Genomic DNA, 20880 nt, shown 5'->3' with positions numbered 1-20880 from the left:
TGTGGTGGCTCTCGCCTGTAATCCCAGCACTGTGGGAGGCTGAGGCCGGTGGATCACGAGGTCAGGAGTTTGAGGCCAGCCTGGCCAACATGGTAAAACCCCGTCTCTACTAAAAATACAAAAATTAGTCAGTCATGGTGGCGGGCGCCTGTAGTCCCAGCTACTTGGGAGGCTGAGGCAGGAGAATTCTTGAACCCAGGAGGCAGAGGTTGCAGTGAGCCCCGATTGTGCCACTGCACTCCAGCCTGGGTGACAGAGTGAGACTCTGTTTAAAAAAAAAAAAAAAAAAAAAATCACTCATTAATAAACATACATCCCTAGAACATTATGTCTTTATATCAATGGTACACTTTTAAGTTCATTTTGGTTATTGAGTCTCTAATAATAAAATAATGGCCAACTTTTTTGAAGTAAGTAAATATTAGAAAGTAGATTTAAACAGTAGATACTATTTTATGATGTGTCCTCACCCACATAATTTATGGAGCAGTGAATCAGTCTATAATTATTTTATATCTATTTCTGCTTAGTATGGTTATTGAGCATCATTCTCAAATTTATCTTTATAAAATTTTCTCCAATGTTTTCATGTATTTGTTTTTCCAAAGCTGAATACCAACCAGACAACAGACACACACTGAATACTTAACTGCGAGCTAAGTACCACATTAGAATATTTTGGTCATTATCAAATTAACCAAAGAGGTTATAGAAGTTACTTTTCTCCATTTGTGGATATGTTTCAATATTTGAAGTGGCACCTGGTGATCCTACCCCATTTGGCCAAACTTAACAACAACACAAAAGAATCTACATGTAAGTATTACCGCGCTCTGTCCTCCATCACTGATGCAGTAAACTCGTAAACGATAGAAACAGCCTGGATTCAGTCGATCACAAAGATGTTCCCTGGTAGCGCCACTGTATATCATTTCCCATTTGTTTCCTGTAAGGTGAGGAATTGTGTTCAATCAGATACTAGGTAATGTTTAACGTTTTGGTATCATGGACACATCAGGTATCCTAGCTTCACAAAGTAAGTATTTATGTAATTTGTCAGAAACAATTTAGGCTTGTTTCGGTTTCCTGGAAATGATCTAATTTTCTTTACGTGTGCAGCTTCCTAGACAAGTCTGCATGGCTTTGTGGACGTGAAATATCTCTGTAACTCTATATAGACTTTGGCCTAGATTGATAATTTACTTTTAATTAAGCATTTTAAATGTGTTTACTGGTCCAGTAATAATGTTATAGCATACAAAGAGTACAAAAAACCAGTATCAGAGGAAGTCTAGTCCTAATTAAAAGACATCTTTTTTTTCTTTTTGGCAGGAAATAGGTCATTTCATAGAAATAAACACTGCTAAATGCGTGATTCAAGAATAAAGTTCACTAGTCATAAAACTTACTATTAAAACTAGTATGATGTGAGTTAAATTTTAGAAGTTAATCCTTCTCTGATATATCTGTATATAAATCTAACTGAATAAACTAACCTTCAGAAGATTCATAGTATCTAATGACTTGGTCTAGGTGTATAGAGGCTGAGCAATGTAAACAAATGAGAACAAAAAGAACATGTAAAATGCAATGATACAGGTGTTCAGCACTCTTACATTTGATTCACTGTATTTCTGGAAATCACAATTTAAAGTGGATCATAACAGGCAAAATCCTAACTGCTACAAACAAAGAAAAAAAAATCCAGGAAAAAAAAAGGTCTTGGTGAGGTGCTGCCATTTCATCCGTCCTCGGTTTCTGTGCCTTTCGCAGAGCTTCCAGCAGCGCTACGTTGGGCCAGAGCATCTGGAGGTTCACAACCTCTGTGGTCCGTAGGAGTCACTATGAGGAGGGCCCTGGGAAGAATTTGCCATTTTCAGTGGAAAACAAGTGGTCGTTACTAGCTAAGATGTGTTTGTACTTTGGATCTGCATTTGCTACACCCTTCCTTGTAGTAAGACACCAACTGCTTAAAACATAAGGATGTTTCAGTTCATCCATTAACAGATATGAAGAGCATTTTAAGAGGTGCAGCCTCTGGAAGTGGATCAAACTTGAACTCATATGGCATACTAGATATGTTTGTCAATAAACTTATGACATGAAAAAAAAAAAAAAATCCAGGACAGCCCAAAGTGAAGTAAACATCTTTTTACGGTGTACCTTATGAAAAGCAAGAAGAAAGAAAAGATATGACATAAAATGTAAAGCCATAAAGAATAGAAAGAGACTGGCTGGAATAAATCTATCAGTGTTTAATATCCATTCATACCGTTAGAACCTTCTGCCATCTCCACTACATATTTATTGATGGCTGCTCCGCCATTGTCTTTTGGTGGATCTATCCAAAGAAGCAAAGTGGTATTAGGCAAGGTGCAAAACAACATAAAAATTATAAAAAAAAAAAACCCCTAAAAAACAGAATACCAAACTAGGTTTAAAAAAAAAATCACCTGCAATGACTTAATACCAGTACCCAATTACTCCATGCTGTTGTCATCTGCTTTTCACTTAATTTACCATATTTAAAATATGGCTCTCTATAACAATTTTTAATGGCTGCATGATATTCCATTTACTTATTTTTATTTTTTTTTTTTAGATGGAGTCTCGCTCTGTTGCCCAGGCTGGAGTGCAATGGTACAATCTCGACTCACTGCAACCTCTGCCTCCTGGGTTCAAGCGATTCTCCTGCCTCAGCCTCCTGAGTAGCTGGGACTACAGGCACGTGCCACCACGCCCAGCTAATTTTTGTATTTTTAGTAAAGACTGGGTTTCACCATGTTGGCCAGGCTGGTCTAGAACTCCTGACCTCAGGTGATCTGCCCGCCTTGGCCTCCCAAAGTGTTGGGATTACAGGCGTGAGCCACCATGCCCAGCCTCCATTTACTTTAGATGTTAAGGTTGTTTGAAATTTTTGAATATTATAAATATCACTGAAGCATTTTTATTGGTCTGAATTTTTCAGGCAAGGGTCAAGTTTATGGGATCTTTGTTTTTCCATTAGGTATGTAGGTAGGTGCTCGATACATGTTTGTTTTAAATGAATGGTTTTCATTTCTCACGAGAGCCAGGTGACCCAGGTGACTTTAGCTGCAAGTTCAGTAATCCTTCATTTCACACAGCGCTACCCCTGCTCATTATCTTACAGTGGATCGCAAATTCCTCTTTATCATATCTTTACCTAGCATGTATGAGTATAAGGTTTTCCACAAAAAATATACCCAATGAATGACTCTCACATTTCTTTTTGGACTGGCTTGAGATAACAAATTTACTCAAATATCTTAAAAATTATCTTCATATTCAAATTATTTTAATCAAACACAAAAGTAATAATGTATAAACATGCATAATATCTTACCCCAAGTTATTTTAAAACTGTGTGAATGTATCTTTCCTTTCACTGAAGGCTTTACAGGTATGCCTGGTTTATCAGGGCAAGTAGTAAATTCTACTACTTCACTTGGATTACTTTTACCTTCTGAGTTGTAAGCAATAACCTGTGATGAGAACAGAAAGACATTAAATAATACACTTGATACCTAATGATACTGGCTTAATGAACAAAGTGATAGGAGACAAACAGCTTCAACCAAATGATAAAATACATTTTTTTTTAGCTTGGAATGGCTTGTTCTTTGAGAATTGCTTGTCTCCAATAGATACTTGGCATATACGAAGAGTATGCAACCGTACTTCCCCTTTTAGAGTCTGTCCTGGGAATACAAGTGTAAAACCTAATATTTTGATACTAAATAAGAATCAAAGGAACAAGCTATAATCTGGTGATTCTTCACGGGCTTTAGGCTTGCTTTGTTTCTTTTTTAATATTCTTTGTGAGTTTGGAAAGAGGTCCACACATTCTCTGAATCTCTTTTCTTCAAAAGGTGAAGTCTAATCCCCCTTCCCTTGTGTGTGTGTTCTACTTAATGACTCACTCTAACAAACAGAATACAGCAGAAATGACGGTGTGTGTAACTTCCCTATGGAAAAACTCATGTGGTGAGGAACTGAGGGTTCCTGGAGACAACCATGTGAGTGAACCTGAAAGCAGACTCCAGTCCCAGGAGAGCCTTGAGATGACTGCAACCCCAGTTGACATCTTGATTACAACCTCATAGAGACCCTGCATCAGAATTACCCAGTTAAGCTGGTTCTCAATTCCTGACCCACAGAAACTATAAGATAAATTTGTTTTTTCAAGCTGCTAAATTTTGGGATAATTTGTTATAAAGCAATAGAGAAATATAATTCCAATCTAGGTATTATTCTATTATAGAAATTTAACTATACCTGTATTGTTACATTTTCTCCTCTACTGAACTTAAAGATCCTCAAGTCCAATATCAAACCATGATTTTTTCTTCTCTAAACCTGTCCCTCTTTTTCCCTCTCCACAGTAAAAAGCTCTACCATCTACCTAGTTGCTCAAGTCAAAAGTGTTAGAGACAAACTGCTCCAAAAAAGCTTCTTGGTACTGCTGACACTCCCCTCAAACCTCTCCATGCTGCCCACTCCCCTCCCCCTTATGCTCTGCAACTCTTCTCCCTGCCGCCCACCTTTCCCTCTGAGCCCCTTTACATTTCTAAGCCCTTATCTAGGCGCCACAGTGAAGCCAGCAGACTTCACCTATCAGGCCTTGCTGTGATAAGCAAATCCCAATTACAGGCCATTGGGACCGCACAGGGGGAGGTCGTGGGAAGCACAAACAAGCTTTACCTACACCTACCTCTAAGCTCCTTCATTTAGCTGCTACCACAAACGTCACAAGGTGATATATGGCAAAGTTAACCAACAAACAACCCCAGGGTCTCTCTCCCCAATAAAAACCCCTCATTTTATAAGCTCAGGGCTTCCTCCTGTCTGTAGTGGAGCAGCCAGCAGGTTCAATAAACTTACTCAGCTGACTTTGGGTCTATTCTTCCTCTCGGCTGACCTTACGAAAAGGAGACATCCTTGATTCTTCTCTAAACCGCATCAAATCTCTTACTATATCCGGTTAACTTTACCTCCACTTCACTGTTCTTTACAACTACGACCACTTTAATGAAAGCCTCCTTTCTCCTATCTTTCCTGAGTGACTGTAATTATACCACTAGCTAGTTTCCCAGTGTACATTCTTGCCCTTGACCCCCAACTACTTTCTACACCGCAGCCAGAGGGACTTTTTATCACTGCTTAGCTCAGAACCCTCTAATGGCTTCCCACCTTACTCAAAATAAAATCTAAATTCCACACCATGCCTACAAGGCCCTATGTGATTTCATCCTTAACTACCTCTTGAAACTCCACTGTAGGGTCTTTGTGCTAGCAGTTATTTCCTCGCTTGGAAGATTTTTCTGATTTTGACATGCTACTTCCTTGTTACTCAGATCTGTTTAAAGGTCATTTCCAAGAAGACTTCCTTAACTACCCAGTCATTCTCTCTTACCCCATTCTATTTTAATTAACCTGCATTGCACTTACCACAAACTGTTTGCTTATTTATTGTCCACTCCCCTCATAAGAATATCTGTTGTAGTCTTAGTGTTTAGAACAATGCTTAGCAGAGAGTAGATGCTCAACAGATATTGGTTGAATGAATGACTCATAGATGGGGACTATGATGCTATATAACACCATACACAAGGATATGAGTAAATCTACCACCCCAAATAAATCATAGAGCCCATCAGAACTCAGTAAAGTTTAGTCCAATTGTTCAATTTTGCTCAGGCTTCCTCACAGTCACATGGATTTTCAGGATGTTTTCTTACTCTACTCCTTTATAAATGAGACTACAAATGGGTTTAAAACACTTCTCAATGTTGTGCACAGAATCTACTTAAACCTTTTAACCGGAAGAGTCCTCCTAAAAACTATAAAGATTCATTTAATTATGTTTTTAAGGCTCTATATTTCAACATTGTCTCCTTTTACTGTAAAGCACCTTCTAGTCATAAAGGTAATTAAAGGTATAAAGTCAAAAAGATAATCTCCTGCCACCCAAATTTTACAAATAATCAAAATGTTCATTTAGTGCTATCACATAAGGAGCACTGTGCTAGGAACCCTGTGTGAGCAGATCTTACCTTCAAGGAGTTTAGAATCTTCATGCAGAAGATAAGCAATATGCATATCAAAAGAATGGGGCAGGAGAAGAAAGATTACTAAGGCCTAAAATGGTTTAGGAAGGCTTTGAAAAGGGAAATGGAAGTGTTATGGAGTCTTCCTAGGCAATAGCAATCAAAGGGGAAGCTTGGGTAAGAGAAAAAACAGAAAGCCCTGCACATAAGAGCACAAGTGAATAGTAAACAGTGAGCTCTGCTCAGGGAGAGATGAGTAGTTAATCTGGTGAGGTAGCTGGTTCAAGTGTGGACTGGAAGGTAGTAAATTTTAAAAACTGAACGGAAATATAAACAATCTTATATCAAACTAAGGAAATTGTTTCTTAGAGGGAAAGGTATTTTTCAGAAAGATTAATCTAGGTATAGAAAAGAACCTGGATTGGAAGGTGAAAAAAGAGCCTGAAGGCAGTTATATACATAACATGTTTGAAGATTTAGTATTCTTCAAGACAGAAACGGCAGATGATATAAGGCAAAAAGATGATATATCCAAGCAAGAGAGGGATACACCAAGAAGACCTAAGGACTTAGCTAGGGCACACTTAGGGCAGAAATGACACCAGACAAGATGAGAGGAAGAAAACATGACTAAATACTACGTACTGTAACAGATGCTGACATAAGTGAATTTCAAGGATGGAACATAAAAGTAGTTAATGGAGCCAGATACAAGCTGTTTTGATTTCTCTTTACCTATAAAAAGACCTCAAAAAACAAGGAATAAGCTGAAAGTGAAAGTATCTAAAGGTTCTTAGCTCAAGATACCTTGAGCTTTAGAAGCCTTGCTACATCCAAAGTGGGGACTGGAAAGAAAAAAAGAAAGAAAAAAAATCCCAGAAGGCTTTCTACTTGAAAAACTTTTTCAGAAAATTCAGGAAATTCAGTTTTCTAGTGGCCTAGGGTTACAGGACTGGCCACTCGACTCTGAAGCCTTTGATCATTTAAAAAAGAATTTAGACACCAAGTTCTAGCCCAGCCTTCAGTGAACCATTCGATGAAATTAGAATTGCTTATAACTCTTAATTTTAAATAATTTTAAAGAATTCTGACTGCTTTGCTGTGCTTTAAAATTTTATTTTTGGCTGGGCGTGGTGGCTCATGCCTGTAATCCTAGTACTTCGGGAGGCTGAGGTGGGAGGATTGACTGAGTCCAGGAATTCAAGACCATCCTGGGCAACATACAAGACTATCTCCACAAAAAAATAAAAATAATAAAAAATAGCCAGGTGTGGTGGCTCATGCCTGTAGTCCCAGCTTACTCAGGAGGCTGAGGTGGGAGGAACCCTTGAGCTCAGGAGTTTGAGGCTGCAGTGAACTATGATTGTGCCAATGCACTCCAGCCTGGGTGATGGTGTGAGCCCGTCTCAAAATAAATAAATAAATAAATAAAATTTTATTTTCATTCTTCATCATTTAAATTTTTTCACTGTTCTAATCTTGTTTTAGTATTTTGGTTATCCCAGAATTGTCCTCAGTGTAGAACCTAGAGCTCTAGTATTTGGTAAACTTGGTCATATTAGTAGTTCACTTTACATTAATCATATTCTTATTGTTTCTTCAGAATAATAATATGCTACTTAGTCATTACTTCCTGGATTTTTTTTTTGTAGTTTTTCTCAAAGTGTTCTAAGATCTCTCTTTAGTGTTCTAAGATCTCTCTAAAATATTAAGATTTTATTTTGATATGACTGTTTGAAAGAGTCTGCAATATCTAGCTAGAAAAGGAAGACCAAGACACAACAATAGGATTTAATGATTCAAAATGCCCTCAAGCTGGGTTCCCCGCATATGGCAGATTTAAAATAAGTGTCTGAGCTCCTAGAACTTCATACAAGCATCATTTTCTACTTCTGTTTTTTTTTCCTCCTCTAGATCAGTTGTTTCCAAATTTTGGCAAGGATCAGAATTACTTAGAAGTATACCACCACAGACTGCTAGGCTTCTGCCTCCCAAATTTCTGATTTAGTAGATGGGTGTGGGGAGGGGCAGGGCCAGATAACTTACATTTCTAACAAGTTCTCAGGCGATACTGATAAAATGGCCTGCTGACCACTTTGAGAACTATTGCTCCATATCTTAATAAGCCAGAATATAGCCCCCTTCCTTTTATCCAGTGATGTGTAAAGAGGTGGCTTTCAGACATATTGTTTTCCAATCTCCAACCTCATTATCTGGGAGAATTTTGTGCAACAGCCTACTGTCTCCTTGGAGATTCTGACTGTATACTTCTCCCTCCCCTGAAATTTTACAGTGACCACCATAGTGAAACACACTTTAATTAATTAGTTAATATTATTAAGAGATGGGGTCTTGCTCTGCTGCCTAGGCTGGAGTGCAGTGACATGATCATAGCTCACTACAGCCTTGAAATCCTGGGCTCAAATCCTGGGCTCATATGATCCTCCTGTCTCAGCCTCCGAAAGTGTTGGGATTATTACAAGCGTAAGCTACCATGCCTGGTGGCTTTTAAATAGAAAAAAAAAAAATTTTTTTTTTTTTTTTGAGACAGAATCTTGCTGTATTGCCCAGTTGGGAGTGCAGTGGCATAATCTTGGCTGACCGCAACATTTGCCTCCCAGGTTCAAGCAGTTCTTGTGCCTCAGACTCCCGAGTAGTTGGGATTACAGGCGTGAGCCACCATGCCTGGCCTAAATAGAAATTTGATTAGCTTATAGTAGAATGCTAAGGAATTGAACACATATGTATATTTGTATCCATTTCAGTCCCTATAATACCATGGTGTTACATGGTAGTAGAATTTTAGGATTTTCATAAACTTAACAAATTACAAAGACATTAACAACTTCCTCTTTAGGAGACCTGTTGGAATGCTTCATTAATGAAGCAAAAATACCATCCAATATCATCACAAAACTGGAATGGATGTGCCTATTTCTCAGGTATTTTACAAATCTTGTAAATATGAAAACCAAATTTAGAAATTACATTGACATAGCATTATTATAAGTTTTTAAAATGAAGCTAATAGCATAAAATAAAGCAAAACAATTATTATGTACTAAATAATCAAATTTCCCATTGCTAAAGACTTAAGATTCTCAAGAAGTAATAATATTTATCTTTGCTTTTTAATAGTGAAAACAATTTACAGCAGCTTTTATCATTTATTTGAAATGGTTTGATTAAGCACTGGCAGGAATATTTAAATGCTGAATTTATCAACTAATGAACAAAGTTTCTCACTGATGATGAAGGAAGTTAGAAATAAGGACAGGGGAAAACTAAAATTCACCTGTGGCACTGGATTAGAATTGAAGGTATCTGGTGTGAACTCATGATTTTTTAAAATATAGAGATACAGAAACACAGATATGTACCTGTGTTGTAATTGTCTATTTATGTATATACACGTGTATAAATATCTGTATATAAACTAAACATATACACACATATAGTTCCTAGCTCTGTCCATTGGGAGGGTGCCCAGGAGCAGTAAAACCTCTATGGCAATCAAGTATACTTAGTATCTAGATCTTGATTGCTAAATATCACTGTCCACTAAAAGGATCCTGGTGCTTTGAGAAATGGCCAATTCCAGAGTTGAAGAAGGTAAAGTTTAAGATGAGACTAGAATATCTTGTGCCAGAAAGGAAGGGCTCAAAGAATGAGAGACATGTCAAAAGGATTCTGAAGCCAGCTTCTAGGGGATCCCAAATCTGGGACAATTTGAGCCTCACAATAATCAAAGTAACAAAATATAACCCATTTAACAGACTTCCATGAGTACATACTGATATAAATGGGGAGAAGAGAAAGTCTTTCTTTCCTTACAGTATAATACCAACTAATGAATGTAGAAAAAAATGATAAAATTTTAAAAATCACCACTTGGCACCATCAATCATGGTAATAATTGATTTAGGCAAGTATCACCAATGGCTGTTAAAACTATGGATGAAAGTTTGATGAGGAACAAGATGCTCACAGGGTACACAGTATTTACAAAATACTTATTAATTACAAAAAAAGAATAACTTTACAGTTATTATAAATATGAGAAGAATATGGTAGATACAGGCTTTATCAAGTGACTACCAGTAATAAGACAAATTGAAATTATACACCACTTGATATCATACATTGAGAAAAATGTAGCATTATTTTCTGTGATATCCCCGCCAACAAAGCATATACTTAGTATGTTCTAACATTCATATTTTAAAAGATGTTTGGTCACATTACACAAATAAGAGCCATATAAATTGGTTTTTGTTTTAAATATATAAAGTTTGAGAAGCACCGCTATATAACAAAGTAAAACAAAAAAGCTCACTAGAAAAGGTCAACATTATTTAAGATCTAAAACCAAAAGGAGTAAAGTATATACTTGTCTTTAAAACAGTAAGAATAGAGGCTGGGTGCAGCGGCTCGTGTCTGTAATCCCAGAACTCTGGGAGGCTGAGGCAGGAAGATCACTTGAACCCAGGAGTTTGAGACCAGCCTGGGCAAGATGGTGAAACCTCATCTCTACAAAATAAGTTAGCCAGGTGTGGTGGCATGCACCTGTGGTCTCAGCTGCTTGGGAAGCTGAGGTGGGAGGATGACTTGAGCCCAGGAGGTTGTGGCTGCAGTGAGCCATGATTGTGCCACTGCAGCAGCCTGGGTAACAGAGTAAGAGCCTGTCTCAAAAAACAAACAAACAGAAAACAAAGAACCCCACCACACCAGTAAGAATAGGAACAAGGAACAAATCGTTTAAGGGTTTTCAAAGCTTACCTTAAATTTATACTTAGTACTACGTCTGAGATTTTTCACTGTGTAAGCAAGATCTTCTCCATCATATTTAGGCTTAAAACCATACCCCTGGAAAAGGAAAAAAACAAAGTCTTCATTCGATGTCTAACAATAGAAATATGGGCAATAATGAATATGTGAAAAGACCCGGGTTTCTCTTCATCTTCTACTATGTGCAATATGACTAATGCTCTGTTGAGTGGAATCCTCACCTCGATGCTTCTGTCTTCAGTGGGCAGACCTGGAAATGCTTATTGAACATTTGGTAGAAGATGAAGCAGACCACTTAGTCTCAGTAAATATAGTAGCCAAGAGAAGACAATCTTTGTGTTGAGGGAAGAGTTTAGAGTTGGAGCCAATGGTAACTTCACCATCAGTAAGCTATCCCAAGAACAGAGATTTCCCAGAGACATCGTGCAAGAGCTGAACAGAACTATAAGTAGTTAACATATTTAACTTGCCTTTAACACACGGTTGTTTAAGTAAATAATTGAAGGGTTAGTTGTGCTGGCAGGTGAGGATGTTACTTAGGTTTGGGATTGCTATTTCCAGCACCAGTGACAATGCTTTACAAATTTTCCGAACGTTATCATTTTTTGAATTAAAAAAAATTGAGATATAATTCATATACTGTAAAATTCACCATTTCAAAGTATAAAATCTAATGGCTTATAGTGTATTCACAAAGTTGTGCAATCCTCACCTAATTTCTAATTTCAGAAAAAGCCTGTCCTTTTTTGGGTAGCAGTCACTTCCCTCCACCTATCTACTAACATACTTCCTGTCTCTATGGATTTGTCTATATCCATATAAATGGAATCATATAATATGGAGTCTTTTGTAACTGGGTTCTTTAGCATAATGTTTTCAAGGTTGGTTCATGTTGTGGCGCATATACTGGTACTCTTTTTATGGCTGAAAAATATTCCATTATATGGATGGATACACCACATTTTGTTTATCCATCTATCTGTTGATGGACATTTGGGTTGTTTCCACTTTTTGACTGTTATGAATAATGCTGCTATGAACATTTGTGTACAATTTTTTTGTATGAACATGTGTTTTCAATTCTTTTGGGTATATACTTAGGGGTGGACCAATGCCATTTTTGACCCATATTCCTTCAAAGTAGCTCTGAAAATCTATGAACTATATATAGATTTAATAATAGAATACACCCTAACTCCTGGTCAGCTAGCCTCTAGGTAATAGGATGTGAGTGATGCGTAACTAGATTCAGGCTGTACTACAGTTTCACAGGAAACTTTTAAAATCTTCTGTGACACTTTGGGAAGCAGCGTATAAATACAGTTAGAGAAAGGCAGACACAATATTTCCTCATCTTTTAGAGCTGCTTAGTCAAGAAGGCTGTGGTGATCTTCCCCTCCTCATAGTTAAAACAGATATAGTTAAAGTGTAGCCTATGTGGTTCCAAAGCACAGACAGACATATATACACACACACACAAATAAAACAAAACCCCCTTCACATCAAAAGAAAAGACAGAGTTTTCAGGCTGGGCACAGTGGCTCAAGTCTGTAATCTCAGCACTTTGGGAGGCTGAGGTGGGAGGACCGCTTGAGCCTAGGAGTGCGAGACCAGCCTAGGCAACACAGCGAAACTCTGTCACTACAAAAAATAAAATTAGCCAGGCATGGTGGCATGTGCCTGTAGTTCCAGCTACTTGAAAGGCTGAGGTGAAAGGATTGCCTGAGCCCAGGAGTTCAAGGCTGAAGTGAACCGAGATTGTGCCACTGCACTCCAGCCTGGGCTACAGAGCAAGACCTTGTTGCAAAAGAAAAAAAAGACTGAGTTCTCCATCATACCTAATCTCTCCCAAACAGTAACAAGCCAAGGCTTCAAAGGACTGGGAAATGAGCTAACTACTGTGGCAATACTTACTGTATTAGGAGTGGCAATATTTATTGTATTAGGATTAATGCCACACTAAAATGTTTTCTTTTTCTGATTTTTAAAAAAATTATACTTTAAGTTCTAAGATACATGTGCAGAACATGCAGGTTTGTTACATAGGTATATATGTGCCATGGTGGTTTGCTGCACCCATCAACCCATCATCTACATTAGGTATTTCTCCTAATGCTATCCCTCCCCTAACCCCCCACCCTCCAACAAGCACCGCTGTGTGATGTTCCCCTCCCTGTGTCTATGTGTTCTCATTGTTCCATTCCCACTTATGAGTGAGAACATGCAGTGTTTGGTTCTCTGTTCCTGTGTTAGTTTGCTGAGAATAATGGTTTCCAGCATACCCTACCAACCAAAAAAAGCCCAGGACCAGATGGATTCACAGCTAAATTCTACCAGAGGTACAAAGAGGAGCTGGTACCATTCCTTCTGAAACTATTACAAACAACAGAAAAAGACGGACTCCTCCCTAACTCATTTTATGAGGCCAGCATCATCCTGATACCAAAACCTGCCAGAGTCACAACAAAAAATGAAAATTTCAGGCCGATATGCCTGATGAACATTGATGCAAAAATCCTCAATAAAATACTGGCAAATCAAATCCAGCAGCACATCGAAAAACCATGATCAAGTTGGCTTCATCCCTAGGAATGCAAGGCTGGTTCAGCATATGCAAATCAATAAACGTAATCCATCACATAAACAGAACCAATGACAAAAACCACATGATTATCTCGATAGATGCAGAAAAGGCCTTCGATAAAATTCAGTACCCCTTCATGCCAAAAACTCTCAATAAACTAGATACTGATGGAACGTATCTCAAAATAATAAGAGCTGTTTATGACAAACCCACAGCCAACATACTGAATGTGCAAAAGCCGGAAGCATTCTCTGTGAAAACTGGCACAAGACAAGGATGGCCTCTTCTCCTATTCAACATAGTATTGTAAGTTCTGGCCAGGACAATCAGGCAAGAGAAAGAAATAAAGCGTATTCAAATAGGAAGAGAGGAAGTCAAATTGTCTCTGTTTGCAGATGACATGATTGTATATTTAGAAAACGCCATCGTCTCGGCCCAAAATCTCCTTAAGCTGCAAATGTTTTAAACACACTATTTAAAATCTATATTTGCACTTACTGAAGTTTCTTCCTCCATCTCTAAAATGTAAGAAATTCCTTCATCTGATGGTGTTCCTGAGGGCTTACTCCATTGTAAGGATAACCAAGTAATTCCAGCCTTGGTTAATACAGGACTTGCTGGCATAGAAGGAGCACAGCCTGAGGTGTAATATAAGACTTCTTCACTAAAACCACTGTTGAAACAAATGGTTTTAAAAGGCATGAAAAAGTTATTTTTACAGTGAAAGAACAAGTTTGTGACAGATGTAATTTTTTTTGAAAATGACAAGTTTTGATAATGAATTTATAATACAAATAATATATCTTGGGTTTGATCTCTTTATGATAACCAGGTCAGATATCAAACAGTGAATTAGTGTTCTATTAAAAATGCAGTTTTGTTCAGATTTTTAAGCCTTTATATCATAATTTATCCAGTCAATGGAAAACTATATACATTACCTTATGGAAACAATAACACTCGTGTATTGGTGTAAATGTTGTAACTTTTAAACACACTTTCATATAATGCCATTTATATAAAACAGAAAATGTAAGTTCTCAGTTGTGTAATTAAACGCACCTGCCCCTAAGGTGAGCAGAGCTCTAGAACAAAAATAATTTCAATGACTCTTGAAAGATACTTGGCCTTTCTATTTAAATTGGGTATTTTAGATGTTCTTACAATTCACCTGACTTTAAACAAAATATTGTCATCACATATGCTGAGGAGCAAAAGAAAAAACTCTTTGTCACATATAAAAATCTAATTTATATCTGAAAATCTTGGAAAGCTGTAAGTTTAATGTTTCCTGTGGTTCAACTCTCTTATAGCTTTTGCTAGACTGGTAACACATCTTAACCATATCAACAAAGAGATAAACTAAGCAGAATTTTTAATGAATAATTTGAACAGTAAATAATTATACAATTGAAGTTGACTTGATAATCTAAAAATATTTACATTCTTTTATAAAGTACACCTTACCTTGTACCATAGTCATTTCTGGCCGATAGTCTGAATTTACAGCCCATTGCTGGTGACAGTTTAGTAATTTTAAACTGTTTCTGTGAGCCCATGTAACACTGATAAAATTCTCCATTTCCTTTTCCCTACAAGAAATGGCTGATTATTATACACCGTGTACATTACTGTAAAAAGATAAATCCGCATCAATTCCTTCTTGACAGTTACATATTAGCAAGTGTGTACTAAAAGTCATGGATCTCAAGAGAAGGCTGAGATACAGCACATCTTTTATATGATATAGATCATCAAATGCAGAATTAAAACACCAGAGAGCAGGTATCTTTGTATAGCTTCTTGAATTAAGTACCATCTTTTAGCCAATGTTAAATCTCTGGCTTTAATAAAGGAAACTCTGCAGGTATGGACCCTACAATCTCCATAGAAGACTACCAGTGGTAGAAATGGGGTGACAATCTTTGATAGGGTCAACTGGCGGTTTTTTTCAACCTATGGAAAGCTCTAAGCATACAGTTTTAAGAAAAGGTCCTTACCCATGCCCAAACTTCCAACTAGATAGCTCATAAACTTCTTTAAAATAAAACTTTTGGAGCTTCTACTGCTTAGATTAACACTGAAAAAGTTCTAGCAGACAGCACAGCCCAATTACAGGCAATAAGAGGGAGAGAGAAAAGTTAGGACAACTAAAGAGTTTTAAAAATTTAGAGTGGTAAATAAAATGGGTAAGTTTCACATTTGCCACCCATTTTTCTTTACTGTGTCGCCAGAGATAAAAGGGTAGTTAGGGTGACTTCTGCTTCAAAGAAAACCTGCAGACTGTACTTGACTGCTTTACTAAATGCTCTTTTTAGTTCTGATGTCGTTTAGTTGATTTGACTGAGTTTCTAAGTAGAAAATCATATCATCTCTAAATAATGACAGTTTTGCCCCCGAGCCAGACACCATGACTGTACTTTTTGCTTTGGTTTCAAGTCATACTGCCTTAAGTGTACCTTCTGAAATAATGTTAAATAAAGGTAGGGATAATTGGCAATCTTGACTTATTTCAGCTTTGCATAAAAATGCCTTTGTTTAGTGATGGTACAAAAATAACTATCAAATAAGAAATTACCTTTCTATTCCTAATCTGCTTTGAGTTTTAACTGAGATGAATGGTAATTTTTATCAAATACTCTTCCTTAATTTAGCAATATAGTTTTCTTCTAAATTAATGTGATATGTTAATAGGTTTCCTAATTCTAAATTATCTTAGAATTTCCGGAATAAAATCTACTTGGTTGTGCTTTATTATTCTTTTAATGTACTGCCAAATTCCCAACTTATCAATGGAATTTCTTCCATTCCCTCTGGCCTCTCTTCTTAGCTTGGTACAAGCCACAGGGCAAGAGAGAACATGGTAACTGATAGTAAAAACAATGTACTAAACCAAGCTTGTCCAACCTGCAGCCCAAGGGCCACATGCGGTCCAGGACAGCTTTGAATGTGGCCCAACATAAATTTGTTAACTTTCTTAAAACATTATGAGATATTTTTGTGATTTTTTTAAAAGCTCATTAGCTATTGTTAGTGTTAATGTAGGTTGGTGCAAAAGTAACTGCTGTTTTTACCATTACTTTTAATGGCAAAAACAGCAACTACCTTTGCACAAATGTAGTATTTTGTGTGGCCCAAGGAAGCCAAAAGATTGGACGCCCCTGTACTAAACAATGAAGTCCAGTATGCTTGCTGTGGCTGGCTGAGTCATGGCCACCATGAATATCCGGGTCCCAATCCCCTGAACCTGTGAATATGACCTTATATGGTAGGTGGGAACGTACAATGTGACTAAGAATCTCGAGATAGGAGCTTATCCTGGATTATCTGAATAGACTCTACATGGAATCATAAGGGTTCCTAAAAAAGGAAGACAGATTTGAAGACAGAAGAGGAAGGTGATGTGATGATGGAAACAAGGGGAGAAAAGGCAATGTGATGTGGCCACAAACCAAGTAATGAGGACAGCCTGCAGAAGCTGGTCAAGGCAAGGAAACAGATTCTCCTCTAAAGTCCCTGGAGAGGGCCTGGCCATGCTGACACCTTGATTTTGTCCCAGAGAAACTCATTTTGGATTTCTGGCCTCCAGAAAAGTAAGAGAATAATGTATTGTTTTAATATCAGGTTTGGGGTAATTTGTTATAGCAGCCATAGGAAAGGAATGCACTTGCCTTTAAGGCTGATGTGAAAAAAAAGTTCCTTTATCAAGGTAGTTACCTAAATAATAGTTTTGATGGTGATTTATTGAAAATAGGGAAGTTAAGTCAGGAATGTTTTCTAAAAACACCATCAGTCCACTCATGCACCACACAAAATCATTCATACTTTTTTTGACAGAAGAATATACTTGATGAAAACAAACAAAAAAGTTATTTTTGCCTGAAGATATGCACATAATGTTAACCATTTAAAAAGATTCAATTTACTTACTTCATCCCATTCTAATACAAAGTTTTGGATTTTAGAACCATTGTCACTAGGTGCCTAAAACCAACACCAAAAAACAAAATGAAAACAAATTAGTACATTCATAAATGATATTGTGATGATCTAATATAAGGATCTAGTTTATGTGGCAGATGTTCTCTGTGACTTGGTCCTGTGAAAATGTTCATAAAAATACAAAAATATATGTATTGTATGCCCTATAATCCTTTCAAATTTAAGGAAAGAAAGCAAGAAGCTACTCAAGTCTTTCCGAACACTGAACAATCTCTTTTAGCAAGAACTATTAATAACTTGAAAAAGTCTTTAAAAAAACCATTTTGCTTTTCTTCCAGAGCGTTTTATCAGCTTTAAGTTTGTAGGATTGATCCTGTCATTTGTATTAAAACTCACCTTACAAAATAAATGGAATATTGTATAAAATACCAAAGAGTGAAGAACCAGGGTGCTGAAAGGAGCTCTGAGAGGGCAGTGTCTTGGTCCTTGTTTCTAGACTCACTGTGCTGGTTACCTGAGACTGCTGACTCAGCAATCTGTTATTATTTGGTGTAAAAGAATGCAGTCTCCCTTGGCATTTTATTTCAGTATTTAATCACTCTAAAAATCAAGAATTTCAACCTTACTTCCATCTGAATTTTCTTTCTACAATTTCAGCCCATTTCCTCTTTGCAGAATAAATGAGCACCCCTATTCTTATTATAACTCCATATATTTGCAGACAATTGACTTTAAGACTCCTCTGGTCAAAATTAAACCATTTTAATTTTTGAAGTGATGTTTTTTGGACTCTATCCAGTTTTTATATAATATTGCTAACTATGTAAATGGCAATCAAGGATCATTAAGTTTTTAATACAGACGAACATGGACGTCTAAATTATTTGTTAAACACTAATACAGATCTTACATTAATTTTTTTTAAATTATAATTTTAAACTGGTTAGCATGGCCAGAATTTGCTTGTAAGTTAGGGTAATATCTCACTGACTGGCAAAGCAGTGGCAGTTAAAAATGAATATAATGTGAACGGGGCAGAGAAAGAATCTTTGGGAAACTCCAGCTCTTATGATATAGAGGAAGAGAATCCAAAGAGAGAGATCAAAAGTCTCAGCAGGAAGTGAGGGGTATAAAAAGACATTTTCCAAGTGTTAATGACTCCAGATTGCTCTAGTCTCATTGCTGAGGTCTCTCACACTTACTTGATTAATTTTTCTCTTTTTCTAGTGAGGCTATTAAAATGTCCACCTTAACCTGAGACCGATCCTCTAGCTTTTCTCCAAGTTAGAGGGGATACTATTAAGTGTAAAGTGTTTTACCTTATTTCATTTAGTCCTCCGATCAACTCTATGAGGTACTATTACCTGAACTTTACAAAAGAGAAAATGAGGGCTTCAAAGAACCAAATAAATCATCCCAGATCACAAAGTCATTAAAAGTAGAGCAGAACTGAATTTGTTCTATCTGCCCACAAAAATCAGTGTTCCTACCCAGGGGAACTTCTAGGGGCTGAGAAGTAGTCTGCCTTGGGGGACTGGCAATAAGACAGAAAAAGACCATCTTTAGTGAGCTTTTTGTCATCACCATGCTCTGGCAATTCTAAACAATGTCAGTTAATAAGATACCTCTCTCAACTGCTACCTCCCATGTTAATCCCCATAGGAATGCTTTTAGATTAGGTGAGGTAGCAGAGTCAAAAGACCAGATATTCCAGTCACTAAACTACTCTTAGTGACTTTTCTTCATTTTTAATATTAAATAACAATAGTTATTATGCTCATTATGTTCCAGACATTATACTATGGGCGATTTAGATGTTACCTGTTTAATCCTCCCGACTCTGCGGTATATAATACTATCCTACAATAACAGTGACCATGATATCTTTTTCCAACCATGTTGATTATTGTGTGTGTATATAGGGCCATTTCTAGAAGGGTTCAAGCCTGGGAAACCTGTGTGGGTAATCTGAGGTACCACCACCTACATCTTATATAGGGATGTTAGGATATTGTTAAAGGCAGACATTTCAAAATTGTATTTTAATTATCTTCGAAATAAAGAACAGTCACCTACAGAAATCTTAACCCATATAAAGAACAATGGGCTGCTACCTCAACTGCTCTACCAAAGGAAAGGGTCTGAGCATATTCACAAATAAAATACTACTGTAGGTGACATGAAATAAAATTAGTCATACTTTTTTATCACACATGAATATATTTATACATACACAGCTGCTCGACTTACATGTGTTAACAGTACTTTTTGACTACAAAAGTATCTAATATCCTCAGAAGAACTAGAAACTAACAAGCTACAGAACAAGTAGTAAGCCCCACATTTTTAAAAGCTTTCAAAAGTAAGGCTAGCCCTGAGCTTGCTCTCGAAGCAAGGACAGATAATTACATCAAGAGGAATAGTTACATCTCACTGCAAACCAATGCTAACAGGAGTGGTACCCCATTCTAGGGGATGTTTTGAAATTTTGTGGGGGCTATTTCTGACCTGATCACAATAATGCAGGAGGGGAGAGTCTGGTGGTTATGGGGTAAAGATCAAGGGCGCTAATAGCCCTGCAGAATGGGGGACAATCAGTATGATGGGGAATTGTTCTCTTCCTCTAGGACTTTTGAATATCTATCAGAATTGAAGAACCAAATCCCATTTTATAAAGTATTTTTTGTATGGTTTTAACAGACAGCAAGTTTTCCAAAATGCAATAACTGTGCAATCTGGGAAAGATTGCATTTAATTTGTTCAGAAATTTACCAAGTCCACACTATTTCCGAAAATTACATAATCAGTGATAATGTTGTCTGTGGTATTTGAATGACTAATTCTATGTATGGTATCTGTCCACTTCATTGTATCTTCTTGTGTAGCTGGGACCAAACGTTTATGAATTAAAATATATACTTTTCTATTGCCAATAACTTTATTCCTCCTTTTAGGCAGCATATTGATTTATGAGTATAGTTATTATAAATCTAATTTTAGAATACAATTCAGAATATAAAGGCATCATGACAAAATATTACAAAAAGGAGTAATGGGTTAAGGAATCACTGTTGTGAATCTGAATGTCATCACATGTGCAATGTAATAAGGACTGTTAATTACAAATAGTTTTTGCTATATTTACATATAGTAAGAAAAACCAGTAACAGTGCTATTTTAGGATACATTAAATAGGCATTTGTGTCTTATATGTAAAGAGCAGGAACAAATTAAAGCTCTTTGTCTCCAGAAACAATTGAAACTTAATACTACCAGGGGAAACAAAGAAACACATGTCCAGTTGGAAACACCCTAAAGAATATTCTTACCTTCCATTGCAAAGTGAGTGAATTTTTGGTCCGATTGGCTATCCTTGGTGGATTAGGTATATCAGGTTCACAGCTCAGGGTGGTAAAGATTTCAGCTTCTGAAGGAGTTCCCTTTATAGAATTATATTCTGCCTGGACTCTATGGTGATAAAATAAATAGTTTTACCTT

General features: G+C 36.9%; 2 protein-coding genes across 7 annotated transcripts in view; one reads left to right on the top strand and one right to left on the bottom strand.

The window, feature by feature from the left end:
* The window catches only part of FNDC3A (fibronectin type III domain containing 3A), a 227551-nt gene that overhangs the window by 20163 nt on the left and 186508 nt on the right, over nt 1-20880 (bottom strand). For 3 of the 6 annotated variants that reach the window (XM_024257590.3, XM_024257591.3, NM_001132000.1), the window contains 8 exon segments: nt 20712-20850; nt 17371-17424; nt 14908-15032; nt 13939-14113; nt 10848-10934; nt 3365-3503; nt 2273-2341; nt 828-946 (listed from right to left, as the gene is read on the bottom strand). In XM_024257590.3, coding sequence (XP_024113358.3) covers nt 828-946; nt 2273-2341; nt 3365-3503; nt 10848-10934; nt 13939-14113; nt 14908-15032; nt 17371-17424; nt 20712-20850 — 907 coding nt within the window. 6 annotated transcript variants of the gene reach the window in all.
* LOC112128610 (cytochrome c oxidase subunit 7C, mitochondrial-like) lies at nt 1730-2119 on the top strand (the record flags this gene model as incomplete). Its single annotated transcript, XM_054529579.2, has 1 exon — nt 1730-2119. A coding segment is annotated over one exon (252 nt), but the record flags the coding sequence as incomplete, so codon positions are not given.

The sequence above is a fragment of the Pongo abelii genome, chromosome 14 (assembly GCF_028885655.2).
Source record: "Pongo abelii isolate AG06213 chromosome 14, NHGRI_mPonAbe1-v2.0_pri, whole genome shotgun sequence".
In the NCBI taxonomy this organism is placed as follows: Eukaryota; Metazoa; Chordata; class Mammalia; order Primates; family Hominidae; genus Pongo; species Pongo abelii.
Note: the sequence above shows the minus strand (reverse complement) of the source record. Positions and strands in the feature narration are given on the sequence as shown.